The 25,664-nt window shown below is 40.9% G+C and overlaps 2 protein-coding genes across 3 annotated transcripts; both read left to right on the forward strand.

The window, feature by feature from the left end:
• Positions 1–18: 18 nt before the first annotated feature.
• Positions 19–20,101, forward strand: ago4 (argonaute RISC component 4). 2 transcript variants are annotated; one of them, XM_026930118.3, is made up of 18 exons: positions 19–187; positions 4,184–4,355; positions 4,467–4,587; positions 5,800–5,981; positions 6,408–6,544; positions 6,668–6,802; positions 6,981–7,068; positions 7,297–7,444; positions 7,761–7,880; positions 10,396–10,557; positions 11,703–11,836; positions 12,534–12,718; positions 12,902–13,061; positions 13,464–13,779; positions 15,909–16,043; positions 16,168–16,269; positions 16,351–16,550; positions 16,918–20,101. In XM_026930118.3, the coding sequence occupies exons 1-18, from the start codon at positions 169–171 to the stop codon at positions 17,024–17,026; spliced, it is 2,625 nt and encodes an 874-aa protein (XP_026785919.1). In that variant the 5' UTR covers positions 19–168; the 3' UTR covers positions 17,027–20,101. The 2 variants fall into 2 exon arrangements, with proteins under 2 accessions (XP_026785919.1, XP_026785920.1); XM_026930119.3 differs by having other exon boundaries at positions 10,396–10,524.
• Positions 20,102–24,111: 4,010 nt separating this feature from the next.
• On the forward strand, positions 24,112–25,614 carry cldn35 (claudin 35). The gene has a single exon (XM_026929921.3). The coding sequence runs from the start codon at positions 24,543–24,545 to the stop codon at positions 25,227–25,229; it is 687 nt and encodes a 228-aa protein (XP_026785722.1). The 5' UTR covers positions 24,112–24,542; the 3' UTR covers positions 25,230–25,614.
• The last annotated feature ends 50 nt before the right edge of the window (positions 25,615–25,664 follow it).

Genomic DNA, 25,664 nt, shown 5'->3' on the forward strand with positions numbered 1-25,664 from the left:
ATCTGCTTTAAATCACACCGAAGACAACGCAGCGCGCAGATCCTTGAACGGATACGAATCCTTCCAGTTCTTAAATTAGCCACATTAAGCTTCGAGATACCGCCCCCAATTTCAGTGTCGGTACGGAGCCGCCAGGCCGGGACAGAGACGGAGAGAGAGCCCTCGGCCATGGAAGCGCTCGGACCCGGTAAGCGGTGAACGTGAGGAGCCCGTGCCCGGTGACAGTGCAGCGCAGGTCGGCGAGGCGCGTCACTGTGGGCCGCGGCTTGGCTGCTGCGCTGCTGTAGGCCTCAGAGACAAAAAAAAACGAAAACAAACACACTTAGCAGCTGCGTCTCTTTGTCAAAACTGTACTATTTTGGCTTATTTAATATAGTTGTTTGCTAAGGTGAATACTTAATCAGAAGGCCAACAAGTGTGTGTATGTGTGTGTGTGTGACGTCGGGACAGTTATTTATTGTGTAACACACACACACACACACACACAGAGCAGTGCGGAAGGCAGCACGGTATCGTGGCGACGAAGATTGGGATTTAACCAAGAAGCTAGCTTTCTTCCTGGTCTGTTTACACAAATGTGTGCGTGTATGTGTGTGTGGGAGAGAAGTCAGTTAGGTAGCTGGTCGTCTGCTGCCATTTCCTACTTATTTCGGAGGCTTTTGTTGTAAAAGGAAGTGGCGTTTAGCTCTCAAAATACGGAAGCTTTTGGAATATCTGAGGCAGTGAGACTCGGCGTCAGTTTCTTCGACGTGCTAACTGGCGTGTTACTACCTGCTTCAGTCAAGCACATGGTGAGAATGTGCTCGGTTTGTGAATGTTTATAAAGCGATGCTTGACTGAGTGTTGTCCATACGGTCAACTAACACACACACACACACACACACAGAGGCTTCAGGCTGGTGTTAACGTCGACGCCTGTTCAGAAGCCCACCTACAAAACAACAACATTTAAGCTCCATGCGGACAAAATGGCATTCAATTTGGTATAAAAGCCTCATTTTCATCGAAGGTTTTGTCTTCCTGGATGTAGAAAGGTTTAAAGAGTGAGAGTAAACACTCCTCCTTCACTGTGCTGAGCTTTAGGCTGAGAAAAGCGGAAGGAGTGTGTGTGTTTATATACCACTGTATTAGAAAAACACACTGATCCTGAGTGTATTAATGTCACAGACAGGCAAAAATGGTGCATCTGTATTCTCACTTGTCTCATAAATTGTCCAGGAGACTGAGTTATCCAGGACTTTCCCTCGTTTTTTACCCCACATGTCCTAGCAGCACATTGAGCTGTCCAGTATTAAATCTATTGGGAAATGAGTTTACATGACACACACACACACACAAAGATCCTACAGTTGCAAGTTGTAGATCACATTTTGAAATTGATGATGATCTTGCAGCAGTTTTGAAATGTTTTAAATTGATCATGCATCTTGTACTTGTGAGTGCAAAAAAAAAAAAATCCATACCTTTAGAACAATTTAATTTATTAGGAAGATTTTATTAAGCTGTTGCATTATTATCACACAAAACAGGTTAAAGAGTGTATGATATTAGTGATGGGAGCACCGAAAGGTTCGAAAGGGTGTGTTTCCATCTTTAAATTTGATTGATTGAAATATTTTCTGATGTTTTGTGTCCACACTTTGCCAAAATTTAAGTCTTCCACCATCTTTGGGATTGTCTCAGGTGTAATAGATGTGACTTGTTTTTCCCTCCTAATATATCTGTTCTAACTCCTCTAGATTGCATGGCTAATATTTGCCCATTCTTCCTGATTTATTTATGCCTCCAAATCGTACACTCCTCCTTCAACTCAGGTTTGGAAACTTAGAGGGTCTCCAGACAACCTTGATGGATGTGAACTTTTGTCCTTATTTGATAAATCCAAATTAATTCACACTTTTCACCTATGAGGACTTTATTATTGACTTTTGATCTCGATGTGAAATGTTTGAACGGTAATAAATTTCCACTTCGCATTATAAATCAGATGGAGAGATGAGCTATTCTTTGACAGACTAGAAGTATTAATATTTTTTATACTATTTAGTAATTAGAGGCAGGATTACTTAATGATTTGTTTATGATAATGACATAATTTGAAGACTGCTGCCTGACCATTAGTGTTGGGACGCACAGTAAATTAGTATTTGTTTATGCCTGGTCTTCCACATTACAGAACAAAGCCATCTGTTGCAAATGATTCAGAATACCTCAGCATATGACAGGTATATGAATAACCCAGACACACCATCGTATGAAGCACGGTGGCTGATATTCGTTTAAATGCTCGTATTCCACGTAGGTTGAGGTTTTATTCAGATGTTAGTTCAGACTTTAGCCATGGTACATGGTCTGGTGGGGGGAGGTTGGGGGCAGTTGACATAGTTTTAGGAAACACACAAGTATGGATGAGGCCCACTTAGGAAAAAAGGTTATACTGGGCCCCCCATCTTTCTTCACCAGCCTGAGTTAAGATGCATGTTGTAGGGTCCTTGTCGAGCTCTAGGCTCCTGAATATTTCAGGGCTTTGCCCCTTATGGCACCTCCTACGCTTTCAGCATGTAAGTAGCAGACAGTGATTGCAGATAATGTGACCACATTTCTGTCACCCCACCACCACTGCTTTTTTTTTTAAAAAAAAAAAAGTGTGCTGATACTAATTGGTAGACTTGTATCCACAGTATTTTCTAGTTTTAGCATCTTTATTATATTTATTTATTATATTAAATTATATTTTTAATGAATAAAAGTGGTGTAACACTTTTTGGAGCTATCCTGTCCCTAAGGTTGTCTGTTTGGCTGAGTAACAAAACGTTCAAAAAATTCATAATGCCATCCTGTAGGAACATTTGTCATCTTCTCTATAACTAAAAGCCATGGGGATTCCCTCTGTCCTCTCACTGTGGTAAGATCCTGTGTTCCTGGTGTCAAGGATGATCCTCCTGCTCAGCGGTACACCGTGCTGAGTAATGTAATCCAGGTGATCGGGCAGTGACTGCTCGCCATGTGCTCAGTGTCATTACTGACTCAACACTTTAATCCATCCGCTTCTCACCTTCAGCCAATCATGCCAGTTTCCAATGCAGGAACTTTGGAGTTGCCAGAATACTTAATAGCAGAAACACCTCATGAAAAGCTGTAAGGAAAGTGCCAATGTCTGGTGACCAAAAAGCTTATTTTGGATGATTCAGAAAGGTGTAATTAAATAGGTTTAGGAGGGATTTACACACCAGATGGATGCGTTATTTATTTCGTAAATGCCAAAAAATTAAAAAATACATGATTTGGCATGCATGCAGAGGTGTGTGTCATCAGTGGAAAAATACACAATAAAAGTACAACAATGTAAAATTACAAATCACTACAAACATCAGCAGTTTTGAAGATGTTAATGTTAGAAATCCACTGGAAGTGAAAAGGAAAAAAGTGATGCGTCCATTTAGTATATACAAAAGCTTGAATTCTTTAATAGGTGCCCAGAAGATATTGACAGCCATAGTCTACATAAAAGTAAGAGGAGGAGGAGGAGGCTGGTTCAGGAGCCCAGAGGACGGGCCACAGAGGACCACAGTACCCCCTGTGGATTTGTGCTAACTGGAGCGTGTAGGATCACCACGGGTTTTGACCTCTCCAATTTGTCAAAGCATTACAGCGTCCACCCCTTGACAACGTACAGTACCCCCACGTTGAATGCACAGTAGATTAGAGGATAAGACAATGACATATTGTACATCCAAATTTAATGCAAGAAAGGGAATAATTTTATAGTGTGAACAGAAGGACCAAAGTAGCATCTACTGCTTCACTGAAACGTGAGAAAATCTCCAGTGCTTCATATCTCATTGTTGAGAATAATTGCACATCAAAATTGTTTTCCATATGGTCCTGCTGCTGTGTGTGACTGACTGTCTGTGCTTTGGTTCGGTGGCTTCTGTACGTTAGAACGAAGAGGGGGGGGTTTGCGTGCGGGTAATTGGGCGTCATTGTTCTATGATGTTCAACATTTAAAAAAAAAAAAAAAGAAAGACAATATCTTGTGTTCTGTCTGTGTTCTCATGCTTTGTCTAAATACTAGATGGCCAGCCTTTGTTATTTTACCAGCGTACTGCGTCCAGTATAAATCCCCCCCACACCTCCCCCCACCTTATTCAAAAATCAAGTTATTTTTGTATGTTTCCTGTAGGCCCGCCTGCTCCTACCTCCCTTTTCCAGCCACCGCGCCGGCCTGGCTTTGGCACGGTGGGGAAGCCGATTCGCCTGCTGGCCAATCACTTCCAGGTGCAGATCCCCAAGATCGACGTCTACCACTATGACATCGAAATCAAGCCGGAGAAACGCCCCCGGCGGGTCAACAGGTAGGATTTGACTACAAAAGGAAGAAATCAGAGAGCAGAGATGATGATGCTTATGATGATTGTTTTGATATCACTTTTTTGACAGTAGTATTTTATTCATTTTGTGTGCAGAGAGGTGGTCGACACCATGGTGAGACACTTCAAGATGCAGATCTTTGGGGACCGGCAGCCTGGATATGATGGAAAGAGAAACATGTACACGGCTCAGCCACTGCCCATCGGGAGAGACAGGGTAAGCTGTCACTTAAAGCTGGCACTCCGCTTCAATCAAAAAGGCACTTTTGAATGCAAAAAGATGTCTTTTGTTCAATGCTGTGTGTGTGATCCTCCAAGCAGAACTCCTAAACACAGTGTCTTTTGTTTTGAAACATCCCACTGTCTGTGATGGGTCTAAATATCACATGGTGTCAGCTATTTGCACATTTGCTTGTGGTTGTGGAAGCACCGTCATAAACATGTTCGAGGGTAACTCAAATATACCACACACTTCTCCATTTCTTTTTGCTGTTTGCCTTTATGTTGCCCTTTTTTTTTTTTTTTTTTTTTTTTTTTTTTTTTTGGGTTGTACTCACATATGCACACAGGACTCCTCCAGACCTCCTCACCCACCATCAATGCCTGACCTCACTAATGTTCTCGTGGCTGAATGAACAAAAATCCACACAGCCACGCTTCAAAATCTAGTGGAAAGCCTTCCCAGAAGGGTGGAGCTTATTATAACAGCAAAGGGGACTAAATCTGGAATGGGATGTTCGAAAAGCACATATGGTTGTAATGGGTCATTTGTCTGCATACTTTTGGCCATTTAATATAGTAATTTGTATGAACCTCCTCGGTTGGTCAACCTCAGCTACTTCACTCGAATTGGTCTCAAACAGATGCCGTGTGGAACTGTGGATGCTCGGGAGCTATCTTTCAAAACACCCAAATCGGGGAACTGCTGTTTATCGATCATAACAGTAGCCACCTCATAATATTTGATCAGGTTTACTCCAGTTTTGGGTTTTGTTACATCCAAAAAAGATCAGAACTGTTTACTGGACACACACAGATGCTGCCAGCGTGTGTCCCCGTGTGGAATATATGAAGTGGTGGCTCCATAAATAAAAGCATAATACTTTTGGGTGTTTCAGGCCAGTTTGTACGGAAAGGTGGTAGAAATACAGTTTAGTTTTGGAGCTGTGTTTTGGGTTCTGCTACCTGTCCTTCAACTGCATGCTTTGAATTTATTTATTTGTTTGTTTGTTTGTTTGGGTATAGGACACCAGTATGTACGGCTGATGTGCTTTTGTGTTCACTTCTTTCGTTGCTTGAAAATATGCTGCCACCTTTAAGTAGTACTCAACCTTATCTCATGAATACTACTTGCTTTATGTCCACTCGCACAAGCTTGCACTCATTTCAGTTGAATGCTCTGTGATCATCACTGCTTTGTATGTTTCAGGTGGATCTGGAAGTGACTCTGCCAGGTGAAGGGAAGGATCAGACCTTTAAGGTGTCTCTGCAGTGGGTGTCAGTGGTCAGTCTGCAGATGCTCCTGGAGGCTCTGTCAGGTCACCTAAACGAGGTTCCTGAGGACTCCGTGCAGGCCCTGGATGTCATCACACGCCACCTTCCCTCCATGAGGCAAGCTAATGCTATCCTGAATTAACATTCATCCTTTCATTTAGCAATGCACTTTGAGAGTTAACAGCAGACCAGTTTAAAAAAAAAAATAAAAATCCTTTAATTGTTTTTCCCAGGCTCATTTTTGCTCGGTATGATATAATGGGCTTAATATTGGGGTTAAAGTCAGAACACTTTTGGTAATATTTGTTGAAGTTCAATTCAGAAAGCTCACCCTCTTGCAAGACATGTGTTTTTGTAGGTATGGCTTTGGATGTAACTTTGACAAGAGGGCTTGAGTTTGTTTGAGGTTCAATGCAATTATCTTCCATGCAAAAAAAATTTAGATTCAGTTTGAGTTGGTGACCCACGGTGTGGGTGTAGGTGGATGTGTGTAAATGCACTGGTTAATGATTATGTAATATCACATTGTTTACTTTGTTGCAGGTACACTCCTGTAGGCCGTTCTTTCTTTTCTCCCCCTGAAGGCTATTACCATCCGCTAGGTGGAGGAAGGGAGGTGTGGTTTGGGTTCCATCAATCTGTTCGTCCAGCCATGTGGAACATGATGCTCAACATCGATGGTAAGAGGTCTTTGACAGGACCTGCGGTTGTCCCCTTTATTTCTTTCTTTGTAATCTTATAGTGAAAATTAATAATGATTGTTGTTATAATTGTATACATTCTTTTATTTCCCAATCCCGTAGTTTCAGCCACTGCATTCTACCGTGCCCAGCCAGTGATTGAGTTCATGTGTGAGGTTCTAGACATCCAAAACATTAATGAGCAGACCAAGCCCCTTACAGATTCCCAACGTGTCAAGTTCACCAAGGAGATCCGAGGTGAGTCGGCAGCTCCGCTGTGAACCAGTACACAAACTTGTCATTGACTGTATGTGATGGGAATTATTTGAATATTAAATGTGTTTCGGTTTTGACCCAGCATAGTTTCAAGACTCTGTTTTTCTCGGTTGTTGGCCTGGTGACATGCTTTCGTTTATGTCTGTGTTTGTGTGAACAGGGTTGAAAGTGGAGGTCACGCACTGTGGACAGATGAAGAGGAAGTACCGCGTTTGCAATGTCACCCGCCGCCCAGCCAGCCACCAGACGTGGGTCTCTCTAACACATTTCAGACTTAGCTTCCTGTATAAGCATTCCCTCAAATTAATACTTAAACTTCAAGTATTTCTGTTTAAATTATAGTTTTTTTTAATTCAACCTTGACAGTGAGTGATTATTGTATTGGGAAATAAGGACCAGTATTATCAATACACCTAAAAGAAACTTTAAACTTTAAACGTTCACTCTTGTAATGAATAAAACTCTTGCTTTGCCAGGTTTCCCTTGCAGCTAGAAAATGGACAAGCCATGGAATGTACCGTAGCTCAATATTTCAAACAGAAATACAGTCTACAACTTAAATACCCCCATTTGCCCTGCCTTCAGGTGGGGCAGGAACAAAAGCACACATACCTTCCCCTTGAGGTGAGCCATTTTATTTATTCCAGGGCATTTTCAACTATGGCTGCATGATGTCTAAAACTGTAGATCTTGGAATTAAATTAAATTAAGTACTAAAAGTACTAAATTTAAGTACAAAATGAAGCAATACACCAGAGAAACAATAGCTACTCCAACCTGTACGGCCACAGTTCCGTCTCTATGGTGTGACACGCTTTGCCTGAAAATATGGATCCTCTTCAGTAGGTTATACCAGCCTCCATAATTCACCTCCATATTTGAAATTGTATCATAATTCTTTCATGGACATCTAAACTTCAGTTTTTGTCCATTGCTCCAGGTCTGTAATATTGTGGCAGGCCAGCGCTGCATAAAGAAGTTAACTGATAACCAGACTTCCACCATGATCAAAGCCACAGCCCGCTCAGCTCCCGACCGCCAAGAGGAGATCAGCAGGCTGGTGAGTTGCACTGCACTATTCTTTTAAATCCGTAGTCACTCAGTAGTTCAGACTGTGACAGAACTGGCACAGTATTTATATATATTTTTTTAACTATGCAGTTTGACGTTCCTAAAGGTGTTCAGGACAGTATTAAGAAGATTCCTTCTTATTGCATAAAATTTATTCAGTACTACATTATAGTCATAACCGATTTTCTGAAACTACCAACCAAAAAAAAAAAATACCATGGGTCTAGGGCATTTAAAAATGTGATCTCAGTGCAATTTGTTTAGAGAACAGAATTGATTCTGCAGCATTTGCTCTTGTGCAACCGTTGCATAAAAGAGTGCACCACTATTCCTTCTTAAGGTGCAAATATACTTCACTTTTACCACGCGTACATGTGTGTACACAGCTGCTATGCAACTGGAATTGTTCACATACTCGCTTGCGTAGTTTATTTACACTTGGAAGATTAAAAGCAACGTCCACTAGATGGCACGTCCAGAGCCAGAGCATCTCGGTTCATCTGTTTTCCAAGTCTAATTTCAAAGCAGTTTTAATCACAGTGATGTTAAACAGACCGACGAGCTCCGTTTCTCTTTAAAACTTCCTGCTTGGTGCTGTACTACCTCCAATATTTACGTTGGTATTGCACCACGTGGAAACGTCACAAAAATTTCTGAGGATGTGCACAGTCGACGTGCCAAGTGACCGCAGGATTCGCAAGGCGGCCATCTTGCATACACGACGTCAACAGCAAGTATAAATAAGCCTTCGTTCACTGTGATCAGTGACCATAGATGTTGTACCATGTGACCTAATGCATACACAATGAGTCTACGGAAGAAAAAGAGGGAAAACAATGTTGGAAAGCTGTAATTTTAAAATGGCAGCTTGTAGTGAGAAGAAATAAAAATGTCCTAAACCTATGTTTAACATTTCTGTGTTCACTTTCCATTCATATATAACAGTCGTATGAATGAATGGGATGAGTGAGTCACTGCTGCATGTGCCATCTCGCTCACAACTTGCCAGTGACACACAGAATGTGTTTACTTATAAGCTTATAACCTGCTATCAGCGGAAGAACAGAAATCATTGCTGCAGCTGAATACTTAACAAGACTTTAATATTTCTGGTTACCCTTTATCTTTGAGAAGGCATAATATGCTAATATGGTTGAGGTTTTATACAAAATAGCAGTTATTTTCCCTCAGGATTTACGTTGTTGCACTTCTAATGTGCCTTTAATCTATAATTCAAAATGCCGACAAGCTGTCATTCACAACGCCTGCTAGGAAAACATGGCGACCACTGTCTGCTGCAGTAATGTTGGAATTTAATAAATATACATATTGTTCCTAACAGACCTGGTCAAAGATTTGTCAGAGAGAATGTTAATTCTAAGTCACAAATAGTGATTAGTATTTCATCAAGTATTTTACCATAAGGTTATTAATTGTAAGTTAGTAACAGCTGCCTGTCTCTCAGGAATCGTCCTCATTTATCAACCACAGAAATGTCCTGGATGCGTGGAAGCTGCCAACTTACACATAATGACTAAATGTACTTGTGATCTCTCAGTTGTTCATTTTTTTACCCCTTGCTACAGCAATACAGGAGCCGTTTTTTTCAGCTAAAGCAGCAGATGAAAGAAAGAGGAAGGTGAAAGATGCATTTCTTTTGGGTAGCAGTTAGTTTCGCTTTACACCAACTTTATCTAAGTGAACTTTGAATTTGCAAACCAGTAGAAAACAAGAAGGTTGGACTGCCATTTTTTTGGATGGCAAAAAAAGGAGGAGTGGCTTATTATTAAGTAATGATCACACCAGACATTTGTCTTGTTATTTATTTATTTTATTTATTTTACTGTTGTTATTTTTTTTGTGTGTGTGTATTTGGATTCTAGTGTGCAACTAGAAGGTATCACATGATCAGATTAGTCTATGTGGCACCACAAAATATCTGGCTGTATCCGAGTGGGGGAAATTAAAATGGGTTGAGAGTGTAAAAATTCCTTTCGTGCAAATATTTTTCATGAGTATTTTTCTGTATCAACAGGTTGTTATAATAAAAGTGCAGCAAAGAATGTACTCCTTTTAAAATGTTCTTTCAGTTTGTAGGCCATGAAAATTTGTCTTCTTTTTTAATTTGTAGTTTGATTTGACTGATATTTTTCTTTCTTGTCAGTAATGAGTGTAAAGACCATTTTTATATTTTATCTACAATAATGTACAGCAGTAAATATCTTTCACTACAGCTGTAGACACTTTATCATGTGAAACATAAGGCTCATGGCTTATGTTAATGTTGTAATAATTATATAAAAGTAAGCTTGGTTCCTCAGACTGCATTTAAATATCAGTTCATTCACTCTGTTTTTAAAATGTATGCTGTTAGCATGAAGCTATCCCATCCACCATCATACACTAGGGTTTTTGGGATAAAACAGTTTTCTCTCTCTCTTTCTGCTTGCTAGGATTTTCTTGTTTACCCCTGAATTTATATGGTTTTGTGTTATTTTTTTTAGGTCAAAAGCAACAGCATGGTGGGTGGCCCTGACCCCTACCTGAAAGAATTTGGCATCGTGGTGCACAATGACATGACGGAGGTGACGGGGCGGGTCCTCCCAGCGCCCATGCTGCAGTATGGGGGCCGGGTGAGTACAGACACTGGGAGGGACTGTGGCAGGGTGAGTACTGGGGCACGGGTGCAGGGTGAGTACGGGTGGGGCCATAAACACAGGCGAGTGTGCGTGTGTGTGTTTGTGATTTGTGGTGGGGTGAATGGACTAACCAAGTGGAGGATGATAAGACTCATTTTTAATAGCCTCTGTTATTTACTTGATATTTGCGTATGGGTGTGTGTGTGTGTGTGTGTGCATGCATGCATGCGTGTGTCTGGCTTTTTGTTTTATGGTTATTGATTCTAATGTGGAAAATTATCATTTCATCCATGATTTGAGTCATTATTTTATAAATGAATTAGTGCTATAAAGATTTGGCTGTATGAGTTTTTTTTTCTGATCATTCGAGTTACTGGCCAGTGGAGTCTTATCCTCTTCCTCCAGAACGTATGGAGCTTTTGAAAGACTGCTTTTCTGTTTGCCCAAAGAGTTATTTGCAGCTCTTAAGTTTTATTAATCTTTTGAGCCTTTTTTTTTTTTTTTTTTAAAGGTTTCTCAACAGAGTTTAGAAATGCAGGCTCATAAAACGTAAAGAGAAAAGCAATCTCTCATTTTTAACTTCACAGTGTCATTTCATTAATTGATTGCATTCAGTACTTTTGCTGTAATGGTTTGCTGTAATCTTTTAACTGTGTAATTTGTAATTAGGGTGAAATGTTGGGTAAAACATGAATCTTTGATTAAATGTCTAGATTTTACTGCACATATTTACAAACATGGCTTGATGTTTTAACCACTTGCTACTCTAACATGTGATCATCTCCAGTCTTCAGTGTCTATATGTTACATTACTGCATATTAAAAGCTAACAACCAAAAATGTAAAACATCCTTGGTGTTTCAGTCATGTTCTTTACCCTTCTGAAGCAAAGGAAAAAGTAGCTTGAGTACTGAATTCCCTGAACACTGGAGTTGCTCAGTTCCTGTGTGTTTTTATGTAAAATGTGTTAAGGATAGATTGTTTCATGCTTAAAAAACAAGTTTGGACACTGTTCTGCCTAGTGATTGATTTATTCTTGTTTAAACATAATGCAGTTTATCAGCCGGTGGAGAGTTGTTGATTTAGATAGGTGTGATGTTTTGAGCAATGTCTTTCTTTTATTAGTGATAAGTCTCTGGGCTTCACTAAGAGTGTAGGGACTCTTTCCACAGAACAAGACGGTGGCTACGCCCAACCAGGGTGTGTGGGACATGAGGGGGAAGCAGTTCTATGCAGGCATTGAAATCAAGGTGTGGGCCGTGGCCTGCTTTGCCCCTCAGAAACAATGCAGAGAGGACTTGCTCAAGTGAGTGTCTACTTTTTTTTGCTACCAAAGCCTCTTTTCCATCCTGAAAGGTTGGGTTTCTTATTTGTTTTGCTGCTAAATCAAGACAGTGAAGTACCCAAGCAAAGCTACAGTGAGGTCAGAAGAGGCTATCTGTGTATGAAATAAATCTCATGTAATGCAGTTATTTTAACCATTTTGGCATTTTGGTTTCCTTCACTGAACATAGCATGTCTTTGGTATTTTGAGGAAACATGTTGAGGAAAGCCAGTAAAACATGTTGAGGAAAGCCAGTAAAAGACACAGAATCACAAAACCAGTCTGTGCATTCCCATGTCGCTCGTTACACTGCACCGAGTTAACTAATGACGCTGAGGAAGCCTGCTGAGTGGAGCTTGTAAATGTTGTCAGGTGGAGAAAATGTCATTTGAACAGTTACTCTCAGTGCTCAAAATCATTCGGTCCCACACTGGAGTTTTAGTTTTCCGTATGCATCCTTATTGTCATTTTGGTTCATTTTTCTTACTCATTCTTTTCCTCTTCTAAATAGTTCTCCATAAACCTAGCAGTGAGTGCTGTCTTTTCCACTGCTGTTAATTTAATCTGTGTTTACCAACTGATTTTTATAGATTTTAATCCATTCTAAAAGCTAAATCAGATTAACGAGTTTTAGGGAAAGTAAGCCCAAATTTTAAGCTGTTTGCCCGTCCACTTTCAGGAGCTTCACAGACCAGTTGAGGAAGATCTCTAAGGATGCAGGCATGCCCATTCAGGGCCAGCCCTGCTTCTGCAAGTATGCCCAAGGAGCAGACAGTGTTGAGCCCATGTTCAAGCACCTTAAAATGTCTTACGTTGGATTGCAGCTCATTGTGGTCATCCTGCCTGGGAAAACCCCCGTCTATGGTAAAGAAATAAAAACGAGATGATGCTGTGGATAAAAATAATGCCTGCTATAACATTTTACTGCACCTCATTAGCCACTCTTCTGCCTCATGTTTGTTGTTTTAATGACTCAAGGTGTAAGTATGCGTGAGTAGTGAAAGCTGAACCATCAATGAAGCAAACTTTTTGTTTCTTGTCTTCTAGCGGAGGTGAAGCGTGTTGGAGATACTCTGCTGGGCATGGCAACCCAGTGTGTCCAGGTGAAGAATGTAGTGAAGACCTCCCCTCAGACACTCTCCAACCTCTGCCTCAAGATCAATGCTAAACTGGGTGGCATCAACAATGTTCTGGTACCCCATCAGAGGTGTGCAGCAATTGCACTGTGGCAAAGACAACATAATCTAAATGTTGATTTTCTTTCCTTCCGTTTTTTTTTATTTATTTTTTTTTCCGGCTTGCATAATTAATCCTTTATATAAATAATTATTTTTTGGTGGTACACAAAGGCAGGCTGGATGTGAATAAGAATTTGATTGGCCCTATAAATTACCTCATTCTAGTGACTAATTTTGCACAAAAGACTCTTGTCACTGACTTCACTGATAATGCATTGATTTAGTACTCATACCGAAATCAGCAATGCAAACAATTACACTCTGTCATTTTTAATTTTACAGAATGCGATCTGTTATGACCATCTGCCAAGAAATAAACAAAAACAAATTATACCCCCAAATACCTTGTACGTCCTTCTGTGCCCTTTTAGACCATCTGTATTCCAGCAACCGGTGATCTTCTTGGGTGCCGACGTCACTCATCCCCCAGCAGGTGATGGGAAGAAGCCGTCCATCGCAGCAGTGGTGGGCAGCATGGATGGCCACCCAAGTCGCTACTGCGCCACAGTGCGGGTTCAGACTTCGAGGCAGGACCTGTCCCAGGAGCAGCTCTACAGCCAAGAAGTAATCCAGGACCTTACCAACATGGTGCGTGAGCTGCTCATCCAGTTCTACAAGTCCACCCGCTTCAAGCCCACGCGCATCATCTACTATCGTGGAGGAGTGTCAGAGGGACAGATGAAGCAGGCAAGTACAACACAGCGTGATGTTTTGTATTGATCGTGTTGATTTTATAAAGGTTATATAGGTCATATTTATAGAGGTTATAACATTTTCAATTTCGATGGGACAGCTTGCTGGTTAGGGGATAAAGTAGCTTTTAGATAGTTCATGGAAAATTCATCATTACACTTTTAAATGCATCATCTCCAGTGGTTTGCAAATGCAGTTTGTCATACACAGCACAAACCAGAGAAGTCAAAGAACAGGATCAGCTCAAGTTGCTACAAGCTAATTTCTAAGAAATCATGTTTTAAATGTTCAGGGAGAGTGGGAAAATCTCTGAAATGTTATAAATTTAATAAGGTATAACATTTCCTATGTGTATAATATAATGATGTGATGCTTTTTTGGCACTTTGAAGCTGTTTAGACCTTGGCATAGCTTGTACAAGTCTCTGGAACTGTGCTGGAGGGATGAATGACATTTCCCATGAGCAACATATTCCCTTAATAGTGTTTTGATGATGGTGCTAGAGAGTGCTGTCTAACACGTAGGTCCAAAATCTCCCTTGGATGTTCAGTCAGGTTGAGATCAATATACTATTCATATACATCAAATCATTCGGTGAGCTTTCGTGCCCTGTAGATGGGGTAGTTCTCACCCTGAGAGAGACCGTCCCATCAGGATAGCAATGTTTCACCACAGAATTACGTAAAATAATCTAAAGTCATCATCCACTTTAATAGGGACAACTGTACACCTGCTCATTTATGCAGTTGTCCAAACAGCAAATCATGTGGCAGGAGCACAGTGCATAAGATCATGCAGATACAGGTCAAGGGCTTCAGTTAATATTCACAACAAACATCAGATTGAAGAAAAAATGTGATCTGTGACTTTAACCATGGCATGGTTGTTGGTGCCAGACGGGTGGGTTGGGGTTGAGTATCTCCTGGAATTTCACACACAACAGTCTCTAGAGTTTACACAGAATGGTGCAGAAAACAATAAATGTTGAGTGAGTGACAGTTCTGTGGGTAGAAATGCCTTGTTAATAAGAGAGGTCAGAGGAAAATGGCCAGATTTGGTTTGAGCTGCCAGGAAGGATATAGTGACTCTCATAATCACTCTTTACAACTGTGGTGAGCAGAAAAGCATCTCAACATGCACAACACATCAAACCTTGAGGTGGATGGGCTACAGCAGCAGAAGACCACATTGGGTTCCACACCTGTCAGCCAAGAACAAGAAACTGAGGCTATCATGGGCACAGACTCACCCAAACTAGAAAAAACCTGGTCTGTTTCCAGTCTTCAGCTGTCCAGTTTGGGTGAGTCTGTGCCCACGATAGCCAAAAATTACTGTTCTTGGCTGACAGGAGTGGAACCTGACATGGTCTTCTGCTATTGTAGCTCATCCACCTCAAGGTTTGATGTGTTGTGCTTTCTAAGATGCTTTTCTGCTCACCACAGTTGTTAAGAGTGCTTATTTGAGTTACTATAGACTTCTTGTCAGCTCAGACCAGTCTGGTCATTCTCCTCTGATCTCTCTCATCAGCAAGGTGTTTCAGCCTGCAGACCCTCTGCACACCGGATGTTTTTTGTTTTATGCACCATTCTGTGTAAACTATAGAGACTGTTGTGTGTGAAGTTCCCAGGACATCAGCAGTTTCTGAAATATTTAAAACAGCCCATCTGGTGACTCAGAGATCACACTCTTTCTTCTTTCTGATGTTTGATGTGAACATTAACTGAAGCTGATTTTATGGATTGTGCTGCTTCCACATGATTGGCTGATTAGATAACTGCATAAATGTACAGGTGTTCCTATTAAAGTGGACAGTGAGTGTATATTTTAATATATCAAAGGTAGGCCCTTTTCTCCACCTGAAACTAAGAAATGTTGTCATGAAGAGATTCCCTCAAAGCTTGGTGGCTTTATGGGAAGTAGAAAACAGTGAAGAGAAATAAGTTTGAGATTATTTTGTCACTCGAAATATTATACTGATATTGGAATTGGTCCCTATACCGATTGTATCCTGATATCATCTAACAAGTGATCAAACACTCGTCATGCTCTTGAATGTGATCTCTGTACGAGATCGATGCATCAGTATTGTGATGGTGTCTGATGCCTCTCTGTGTGTACTCTAGGTCGCATGGCCAGAGCTGATTGCCATCAGAAAGGCATGCATCAGTCTGGAGGAGGACTACAGGCCAGGGATCACCTACATCGTAGTGCAAAAACGTCATCACACCCGACTTTTCTGCTCCGACAAAGCTGAGAGAGTAAGTGATTAGAGTCCGAGCTGTTCCGCTAACCTCACCTTGGTTTTAAATAGAATTGAGTCGTAAATGTGTTCTTTGTCGTATTGTAGGGATTTTAACCTGAATGATATGTCGCCCTCTGCAGGTTGGGAAGAGCGGTAACGTTCCAGCAGGCACTACGGTGGACAGCACCATCACGCATCCCTCAGAGTTTGACTTCTACCTGTGCAGTCATGCTGGTATCCAGGTATGTCTCACTTCCTGCCTGTTAATCTACTCGTACATCCCTCTATCCCTCGGTCCGTAATTCACTCTTTATTTCTTACAGGGCACCAGCCGCCCCTCACACTACCACGTGCTGTGGGACGACAACTGCTTCACTGCGGATGAGCTGCAGCTGCTCACCTACCAGCTGTGCCACACATATGTGCGCTGTACGCGCTCAGTGTCCATCCCTGCACCAGCGTACTACGCGAGACTCGTCGCCTTCCGCGCCCGCTACCACTTAGTGGACAAAGACCACGACAGGTACGCCACAGTTTCACATGCGCTGTTGTCTGGAGGTTACGTATATGTTATGTGGCATGTAAAACATTGACATTTTGGTATCCATGAAAAACAGACCTCTTGCTATTCAGTTTAATGATGTGTTGACTACTCGCACCAAAAATTGGTTTTTGTTTTTTTTTATCATTATTTGAAACAGAAAGTGGTCTGTTGTGTCCATCTGCCAGCCAAGAGAAAATGGTCTGGGGCAGAGCTTCAGTTATTTGTGTCAGTACTGGACAAAAATGGAGGAGAAGCCAGCTGCAGTTGTCATTTTGATTATATATTTCTCTGAAGGTTGACTAGATCTCTCTCTCTCTCTCTCTCTCTCTCTCTCGCATCTCTGCAGTGCGGAGGGCAGTCACGTATCAGGCCAGAGTAACGGTCGGGACCCTCAGGCCCTAGCCAAGGCAGTCCAGATTCACTATGACACCCAGCACACCATGTACTTCGCCTAACTGCTTCAACCAGCAGGAGATGCACTTCTACGCTCCCTCTTCACTTCTCTCTCTCTCTCTCTCTGTCTCTCTCTCTCTCTCTCTATGTCTTCATCCACAACCAAAGCGGTTCCAAAGCCAGAGGGTTGGACACATGTCTGAATCAAGTGTTAGCCCTCAGTGGAACTGCCCACCAGCAATCCTGCACTGAGAGACCACTAGTCTCCAAGGCACAGAGTAAATCCAGTTGAGCCATTTAAGAGTTTAGTTCTTCAGTTTTGAATGTCATTTTTCTTATTTTTTTTTTAATTTGTAATATACACTGAGTGTGAGCAAACCTGCGCCATTTTTGTCGTGACAGCTCTGGCTCTCTCAGCTAAGCTGGACTTTGTCTACTTTTACCTCAGGCCACTGTTGGCTGAAACTTGTCCTTTTTATGATCGTATTTTAACTCTCTCCGCTCAGTCTTTTACAAGCGAGGTGATCTGGGTATCATACCCATTACTCTTCTCCCATTTTTTTGAATGTGTGCGCGCGTGTTTGTAGTGTGTGTAGGGTGTGTGTGTGCGCGTGTGTACACGTTTCATGGCAGGCCACTGAATTGTAAAGGGAAAAATCAAGGAGTTAACTGCTGTAAATGCCTCAGTTTATTTTATAGCGCTTCACATACATAAATATATATTAAAAAAGACGCATCTATATATAAGCTTATTTCAGTAGATTTACATTTTTGCAGGATTGCATAAGCTGATGGTTATGTGTAGCAGGAATTATCCATGGTCTCAGCTGTGTGACTGATGGAGCATCAGGCCAGGACACTGAGGTCTTACTACAAATTCCTTTGTGTCTGTGGCGAAGTTAGAAACACGTACGTCCTTGTATGAATGGTTACGTACAAGGTGCATGGATGGTTATGGACGTGAAGCTGGTCCATCACAGGCTAGCGTAGTAGGCAACAAAGGGCAAAGCTTGCAAAAATAACAGCACTCTCCCTTACCTTTTATGCATTTCTACATAAGACTCAAGTCAGATTTGTAAGAGTTTAATATAAAACTTTTTGTGGTTATCTTAATTGTTAGTGTATAAAGTCAATGTCATTGTTACTGTTGTATTGTTGCTGTTATGTATATCAGACCGTCAGAATCTCAGTTGCATAAAGAATTTATCCAGGAGTCGTTTCGATGGTGTTGGGTGAATCCGGTTTCGTAGCTGAACATGTTGTAGCATTCTGTCCATGGTTGTGGGGCCCAAAGTGCTTTGGTTGGTGTCCTTTTTCGGTTTCAGATGGTATCATTTATGATTTTATGTTTTGGAAGTAATGAATTATCATGGCAAAGATTTTGCTTTGACCTTAGTTCTGCCCCCGCGTGTCAGACAGTGGCTTGCTGGGGAAACTGTTTAGACAAGGAAGGATGAATGACAATCAGGGCTCAGGGGGGTAGTTAGAGCTGTTTAAATAGTTGGCCATTATTTGAATTTTACACTTACTTATGTGTGTTTATCGCTGTTGTGAGTGAGTTGAACATGTATAATCTATATATAAAGTCTGAAGGTATAGGTTTTTTTTTTTTTTTTTTTTTTCTCTTCTTCCTCTTTTGAGATGGAAAAATGCGAACATTGTATTATTTGCTAAGAGACACAAGCATAAGCACTGCCTTTGATTTTGATAATACCTGACTTAGTGTGGTTGATTTGACGGCATGCCTTGTCCCGGGTTATGTAGTGTTGTTGGGCCTCTGTATGCGTCTTGTCAGGTGGGCAGCTCATCAAAAACCCTTTTGTAATAAACCATCTATATAGCCACAGGTTTGCTATGAATGAGTTTGAGCTCTCGCCTGTTTAGGACGCGATTCGTAGCCTGTTGAGAAGGATGGGGCAATGGCATCACTTGCAATAAGCTGGATTAAGGTGTTGGGCAATTTCATCTTTCTACACAGGTTTTCTAATGTTGATCCCACAGCGTACCGTATTTGGCAGAACAATGAAAATGAAAACGTAAAATGACAGTAAATCCAATTTCTTATTATGGCACAGCAATATACTTCAAATGTAGAACAATGATAAAGCTATAATTCTTCTCGTTGATGTGTTTGTTGGTATGATTGCCCATGGGCATGTATGTTTCTGTGGGGCTTGTTTTGTTTTGTTTTTTTTTTTTGCTTGTGTCAATCAGTGGGAATGTGCATTTGGTGGACTAGCTCTTTAGGCTCTATGGAAAGCTACACATTTTAGACTTTGCTTGCTTGCATGCCAGAGTATTGTCCTAAATCTCTTACAGAATATTTATTGTCTCAGAAAAAGAAAAAAAAATAACTTCTGTAAAGGTGTATGAATTAATTGAGACTGCTTGTTTTTAGGGTAGCAATATTGACCAGTCTCTTTTGACAAGATTTGAAAATTCCGTCACAGACGTCAGTAAGTCCTGTGGGTCAGGCTAGATGCTGCGAGGGAGTGCCGAGTCCCGTCTTGACGAAAACTCCAACTCAAACGAGGTACTTTTTTTTTTTTTTTCCTTTTTTTTTTTTTCTTTCTTCAATCGGGGAGCACCAAGACCGGCATGTCACCCCCTCCCATAGTCAACAGTATACCACACGACTGCTCAGCTCAGGCCCTCTTGTGCTCTGTAGTCCTGTGATGCCCTGTTGATGACGCTCACACTCGCAGCATCCAGACACTCCAGGATTACACAAGAATTACCTCTTTTTAACCTTTTGACCCATGGTTTCTCACTACTTCCCTGATTTTAAGAGAGCATGATTTTTTAAAAATCTCCTCTTTGATATATATAAAGATTTGTTATTGGACAAAAGTGTATTGTAATTTATTTCTTTTTTTGTGCGTGTAGCTTTTGTGCTGTATTTTAATGTTTTGAGCTGTGTGACCTGTCCAGTAGCAATAGAGGGCGCTCTTGTTGACCTGCTGGGGCTTCCTCTGGACTCTCCTGTTAGGGTGCCACATCACCTGGTGTATTGCTATTTGACATTTTAAAAAAAGAAAATCCCCTCTTCCTTTTTAATTTTTTCTTCTTTTTTTTTTTTAGCCTGCAGGGACTATTCGTGTTATTGTGCAAAGTAATAAATTGGTATTTTACGCCTATTTTGCATCTCTTTGTCCTTCTTTCTTATTGATACGAATGCTATTTCGCAAGTCCTGTCTTGCAGTGTGTAAAGTTTCTGGGACAATGAACTTAAAACCCATTGGATTTTAAATGAGAAAATGAAGATTAATCTAGGCTGGTATAGAGTATAAGAAGTCTCTTAGGTTAAATGTATAGAAATTGCAGATGCCTGCTGGCTGTGTATCAGCACATCAGTTCTAATGATTCAGTATAACGTACAAGAAAAATGGTGAGATTAGCATTAGCAAGAAACCTAGTCAAATATGGTAATAGATAGTTTCAGTTAAGAAGAAACAAAAAATCAAGGTCACTTTCCACGATGGATGTGCTACATGGCCAAAAGTTTGTGGACACCTGACAATCACACCTTGTGATTCCTCCCCAAACGGTTGTCAAGTTTGGAGCACACAATTGTATAGAATGTCTTTGCTGTGTAATGCTGTGGCATTACAATTTCCCTTCACTGGAACTAAGAGGCCCAAACCTGTTCCAGCATGACAATGCCTCTGTGCACAAAGCGAGCTCCATGAAGACATGGTTTGAGAAGGTTGGAGTGGAAGAAATCGAGTGTCCTGCACAGAGCCCTGACCTCAACCCCACTGAACACCTTTTGGGATGAACTGGAACACCGACTGAACCCCAGACCTCCTCACCTACTGTAACATCAGCGCCTGATCTCACTAATGCTCTTGTGGCTAAATGAACTCAAATCCCCACAGCCACGCTCCAAAATCTAGTGGAAAACTTCCCAGAAGAGTTACTTAAGTTAGCACTTACAAAACCAAAAAAAAAAAGAAAAAAGTACTGTCTGAGCCCTTGTCTATTACCCCCCCAGCAGAGTTTTTGGACTGATGATATTCCTAGTTTGTGACCTAGTGAGCCAATATCAGAATGTATTTTTGATAGAGACTTCAAAGCACTTTTGTAAGTTGCTCTGGATACGTGTATCTGCCAAATGCCATAAATGTAAATGTAAATGAGTTGAGTTTATTGTAACAGCAAAGGGGAATAAATCTGGAATGGGATGTTCAACAAGTACATATGAGTGTTATGGTCAGGTGTCCACAAACTTTCAGCCTTATAGTGTATCTCTGTGTCAAAGACTACCATAAAGAGAAGGATGCTTCAGGGTTTACCAGCACAGCTGGTGGTAACCACATGTTCTTGACCATCACTTTCTAAACCCTCCTGAATACATTTATTTGTTGATGAATTTTCAACAGGAAATGGAATTGTTTTGTTCTTTAAGGCTTCATTAGATAATTAAGTGCTCTAACCTTCCAGAAAACATTGAACCTTTTAAGGGCTCCTCCAGAGGTAAAACCGAAGAACTGTTTAAGACTCTAAATTTCCTTAAAGTATATAAGAACATCCTCAAGGGAAAAATAACTATTTTGTAAATAATATCCGTATATACTATCTGCTATTTTATTACACTGCAAAAACATTTTGGCAACTCAAAATATCTTGTTAAATTTGTTTAGTGCTTCCTGTTATAAAATTACAATAAACCAAAGATGAGAGTTTTAGAAATATAACCTAATTTCAAGCTTGATATAGTCTTGTTCTTTTGGCAGATAATTTTGCTAATCATTCTAGAAAGAACCAAAATTAATGAAAAATGAAAGAAGTTAGTTTAAAAAAATTTTAAAAAAAAAAGGTTTAGAAATAAGTTTAATAATCTTATATTTGGTTTAGCATAATCTTATAATAGGAAATACTCCAGTACCTTTAAATCCAGTACCTGTGATTTAAACCTTTTCAGTTTTCATACAGTGTTCTAAATTGTTTGTCCTATGTGATCAGGAGATATACACCTAACACTAAGAAGGCAGGCATAGCAGATCACTAAACCACCAACAAATGCATAAACATAACAAAGGGTAACAGCTATGACTGATAAAGGCCTCATTGCATAGTGTGGCCATGAAACGGTCTCAAGATCAATATTAGCTTAAAATCATGCAATACAGTAATGATATGCAGTGACAGAGTCTGTACAGTAGAATTCAAGGATGTAGGTCACGTTTTTCTGGGAATTTAGAAAGGACAGGTGAGGATTCATATCCCCAGTGCACTAGAACCAGATGTGGGTTGTGGCTGAATGAGGATTTACCACAACCATTTGGCAAACATAACTCAAAATCATCTGTAAGATGCATTTAATATCATCTTAATATTAAAGATATATTATTCAGTAATCTGATTTTATATGGAAAAGCTGCAGTCATGCAATGTACAATTAATACCTTAATAACTAATGAGATTAACTATCTGCTGGACATCTTATCTGGGCAACATGGGCTCCATGTGCAAGGTACCTTAATCTTACCACTTCATGAATAATGGTCTGTGAAATCATTGTAACCCTCTTTATGATATTAAAAGGTTTGCCAGTTCATTAATCATATAAATATGTGTGGCATCACCTGTAACATGATTTTCTTGTTTGATGCAGGTGACTGAACAGTTTAAATAAACCACATTTCACTTCATGCTGCCCTTTTGCATGTGGATTCTCAAAGGAAGCACATGTAAGCGCTCTGTCTCGCTGTCCCGGCCATCGTTCTGTCCTTGCCGTCTTTTGTGTTTCCCCCACCTGCACCTGATCCTCCCTGCTCATTTCAATTCCTGCCCTGTTGTCATGGCCACTGTTGCCAAGGAGAGGGGGTCTGCATAAAAAAAGGAAACTTGAACCAGGGATCTTGTATCCTTGATATTTAATTCATTAACCCAGACACTGATATTTACATGTAGAAAACTGAGAGCATACCCAGTTGAGTTGGGGGGGAAAAAGCCGAACACTTGATTCAAAATAATGGCAGAAACGAGAAAAATACATATTTATTGTGATAAAAACACATTCTGTGACAGATTTGTATTTTACAGATTTGTTCATTACTAATTGTAAAAGGATTTGCACTTTTTTTGCACTTAAAAAACAACAGTAATTACAATGGCAAATAAAGGTATTAACCATTTTTAACTGAATAAAAAAAACCTTTTAAAACCATTTATAAAGGCTAAACTTAAAATACAGTTTTTGAAAACAACTAAACACTTGGTTTAAATGAAAATAACAATACACACATTTCTCTAAAAAAAAAAAAAAAAAGTTCCTAGAGATTGCTTTTTTAAATTAGTATTATTATTATTATATTTTGTGCTTTACAGGTCACATCCTCAGCCCTCACATTCTCTTGCAAAAACATTCACCTACAATGATTATAAGCAATTTCTGCCATTTTTTATAAATAACAAAATGAGTGAAATCTCATTTCTTTTAAAAGTGATATGAAAAAAAAATAACATAATTGAACTGTTATTTTCAAGGCCCCTAGATTGCTTTTGTGCTAATTGATCCATTTACAGATCATGCGCTCGCCCTCCCTCTCCTGTTTCACTGCCTCTCACAGGCTCTCCACACATTTGTTTCTCAAGAACAGGGTGGTACTGGCCAGTGCTTTCTGTTTTCCGGAGATGGGAGCAACTGGCATCCCGAACACCTTTAAGGTTGTTCAGTAGACGATCACATCTCAGACTGACCAACAGTTAGATCGGCACCATTTTTCTGTTCAGAAGAGTGGCTTCAAGTCTTTGTCTGTCCTCAAGTGGCCTGAGGCTCAGCGTCCTGGCTGCGTATTCCTGCTTCTATTGACAACACTCTTCAGCGCACAAGAGGATCCCCTCAACTGATCAACACCTGCTTATCTGAGGCATCTCCAGTCTGTATCGGCTGCATTCGCAGAATTTTCTACCATTTAACAGTGGAACATCCTCAGCCTGACGTTTGTGGACAATTTACTTACTTATTACTGACTTCAAGCTTGTATTTTTTTTTAATTTGTAAAGTTGTTTTTTGAGGAGATTAGATGGTCACTTCAATGAAATCCATCTTAAATCGTAGTTCAGAGCAATATTGTTCCGGTGACAAGCTGGATCTTTTTTTTTTTTCTTTTTTTTTTTCTTTACATGCAAGGGGGAAAAAGAATCCTTGCTTACCCTTGATAAAAACTTTGGTTCTCCAGGCGGGTTGTTGAGCGAGTCCTCCACGGCTGACTTGTGACAAACAATAGCACTGGTCTGTTTCTTAATAATTCATTACCTCAAAGAAAGAGGGAGAAATTTGGCATGGTAAAGAACTGAAGGAGAACACTAGCAAAGGCTTTGAAAGAGAGCTGGAAAAGTTGCTTTGTGAGGTTTGGACATATGTGTTAAATTGTCTGAAGAAATCTTCAAGAAAGGAGCTTCCTGAAGAGAATAGGAAAGACGAACAGGGCAGACAGAAAGTGTAACCTGACGACGAGTTGGAGGAGGGAGTGAAGAGGAATCAGACAAGTAGCCCTAGCTGGATCTGCAGCAGGAGAAAAAGTGTCGTCCCGGTTGTGGCCCGACGGGTGGTACAGAGACAGTAGCATCATGGTGAATACAGGTATGCAGCTGATCAGCTTCACCTGCGCCGTTACCGGCTGGGTGATGGCTATCGCTGTGACTGCGCTGCCCCAGTGGAAGGTCACGGCCTTCATCGGGCCCAACATCCTCACTTCGGAGATCGTGTGGCAGGGCATCTGGATGAACTGCATCTACCAGACCACTGGGCACATGCAATGCAAGACTTATGACTCATTGCTGGCGCTTCCGCCAGACATCCAGGCGGCCCGCGCCCTCATGTGCGTGGCCATCTTCCTGGGCTGGCTGTCCTGCACGGTGTCCTGTTGCGGAATGAAGTGCACCACTTGCGCCGGGGATGATCGCCATGCCAAGGCTGGCATAGCGCTGTCTGGCGGGGTGCTCTTCATCCTAACAGGCCTGTGTGTACTCATCCCCGTGTCCTGGACAGCCAACACCGTGGTGCAGGACTTCTATAACCCCAACGTACCCATCCAGAAGAAACGTGAGTTGGGCCAGGCCATCTATCTGGGCTGGGCGGCCGCCGTCATTCTCATCATAAGCGGCATTGTGCTGAGCACCACCTGCTCCTACATCGAGAAAGGACACTACAGACGTGGCTACATGGGCCGCAGCTTTGCTAATTCCAGATCGTCCCCACTGGATCCCCCGAAACCCATCACCACCAACAGCGTGCCCCTTAAGGAGTATGTCTAAGGTGGAAGGCAAGCAATGGCATTTCCATAAGACTTGAATGGAGATTATAGGGAGGTACAACAGGGTCAGTTGTGTAAAATACCCAGAGCGGAAGCTCTAAGTTTGGAGAGACAGCTGAATAATGCTCCTGTAGTGTTTAGTGTTATTTTAGAGGTAGCTTTAAATATTTGTACTGTTTTTCTACTTTTCACTACTATGACGTTCTCATGAGGGGGTACAGTGATAACTGCACTACAGTATTTCTAAGTAATTTATTTCTTATTTATTAATTGTTGAAATGTTAATTTTACTCTGTTGCTGATGTTTCTGAAGAAAGATCCCTACATTTTCTCAATAACTTCTCTACATTTTAGAATTTTTAGAATGATTCCAGTGTTTATGTGAAATGTGTGCTTCTAAAATAAAACTAAAATGGTTTAAAACCACTATGAAATG

This window comes from Pangasianodon hypophthalmus, chromosome 23 (assembly GCF_027358585.1).
Source record: "Pangasianodon hypophthalmus isolate fPanHyp1 chromosome 23, fPanHyp1.pri, whole genome shotgun sequence".
Lineage (NCBI taxonomy): Eukaryota > Metazoa > Chordata > Actinopteri > Siluriformes > Pangasiidae > Pangasianodon > Pangasianodon hypophthalmus.

What these genes read in the sequence shown, in the direction of transcription:
- ago4 (XM_026930118.3), top strand. An exon ending in GTTCACCAAGGAGATCCGAG is followed by an intron (nt 6,803 to 6,980) that starts GTGAGTCGGCAG and finishes TTGTGTGAACAG; the next exon opens with GGTTGAAAGTGGAGGTCACG. An exon ending in AAGAGGAGATCAGCAGGCTG is followed by an intron (nt 7,881 to 10,395) that starts GTGAGTTGCACT and finishes TATTTTTTTTAG; the next exon opens with GTCAAAAGCAACAGCATGGT.
- cldn35 (XM_026929921.3), top strand. Translation starts at nt 24,543, where the DNA reads ATGGTGAATACAGGTATGCAGCTGATCAGCTTCACCTGCGCCGTTACC.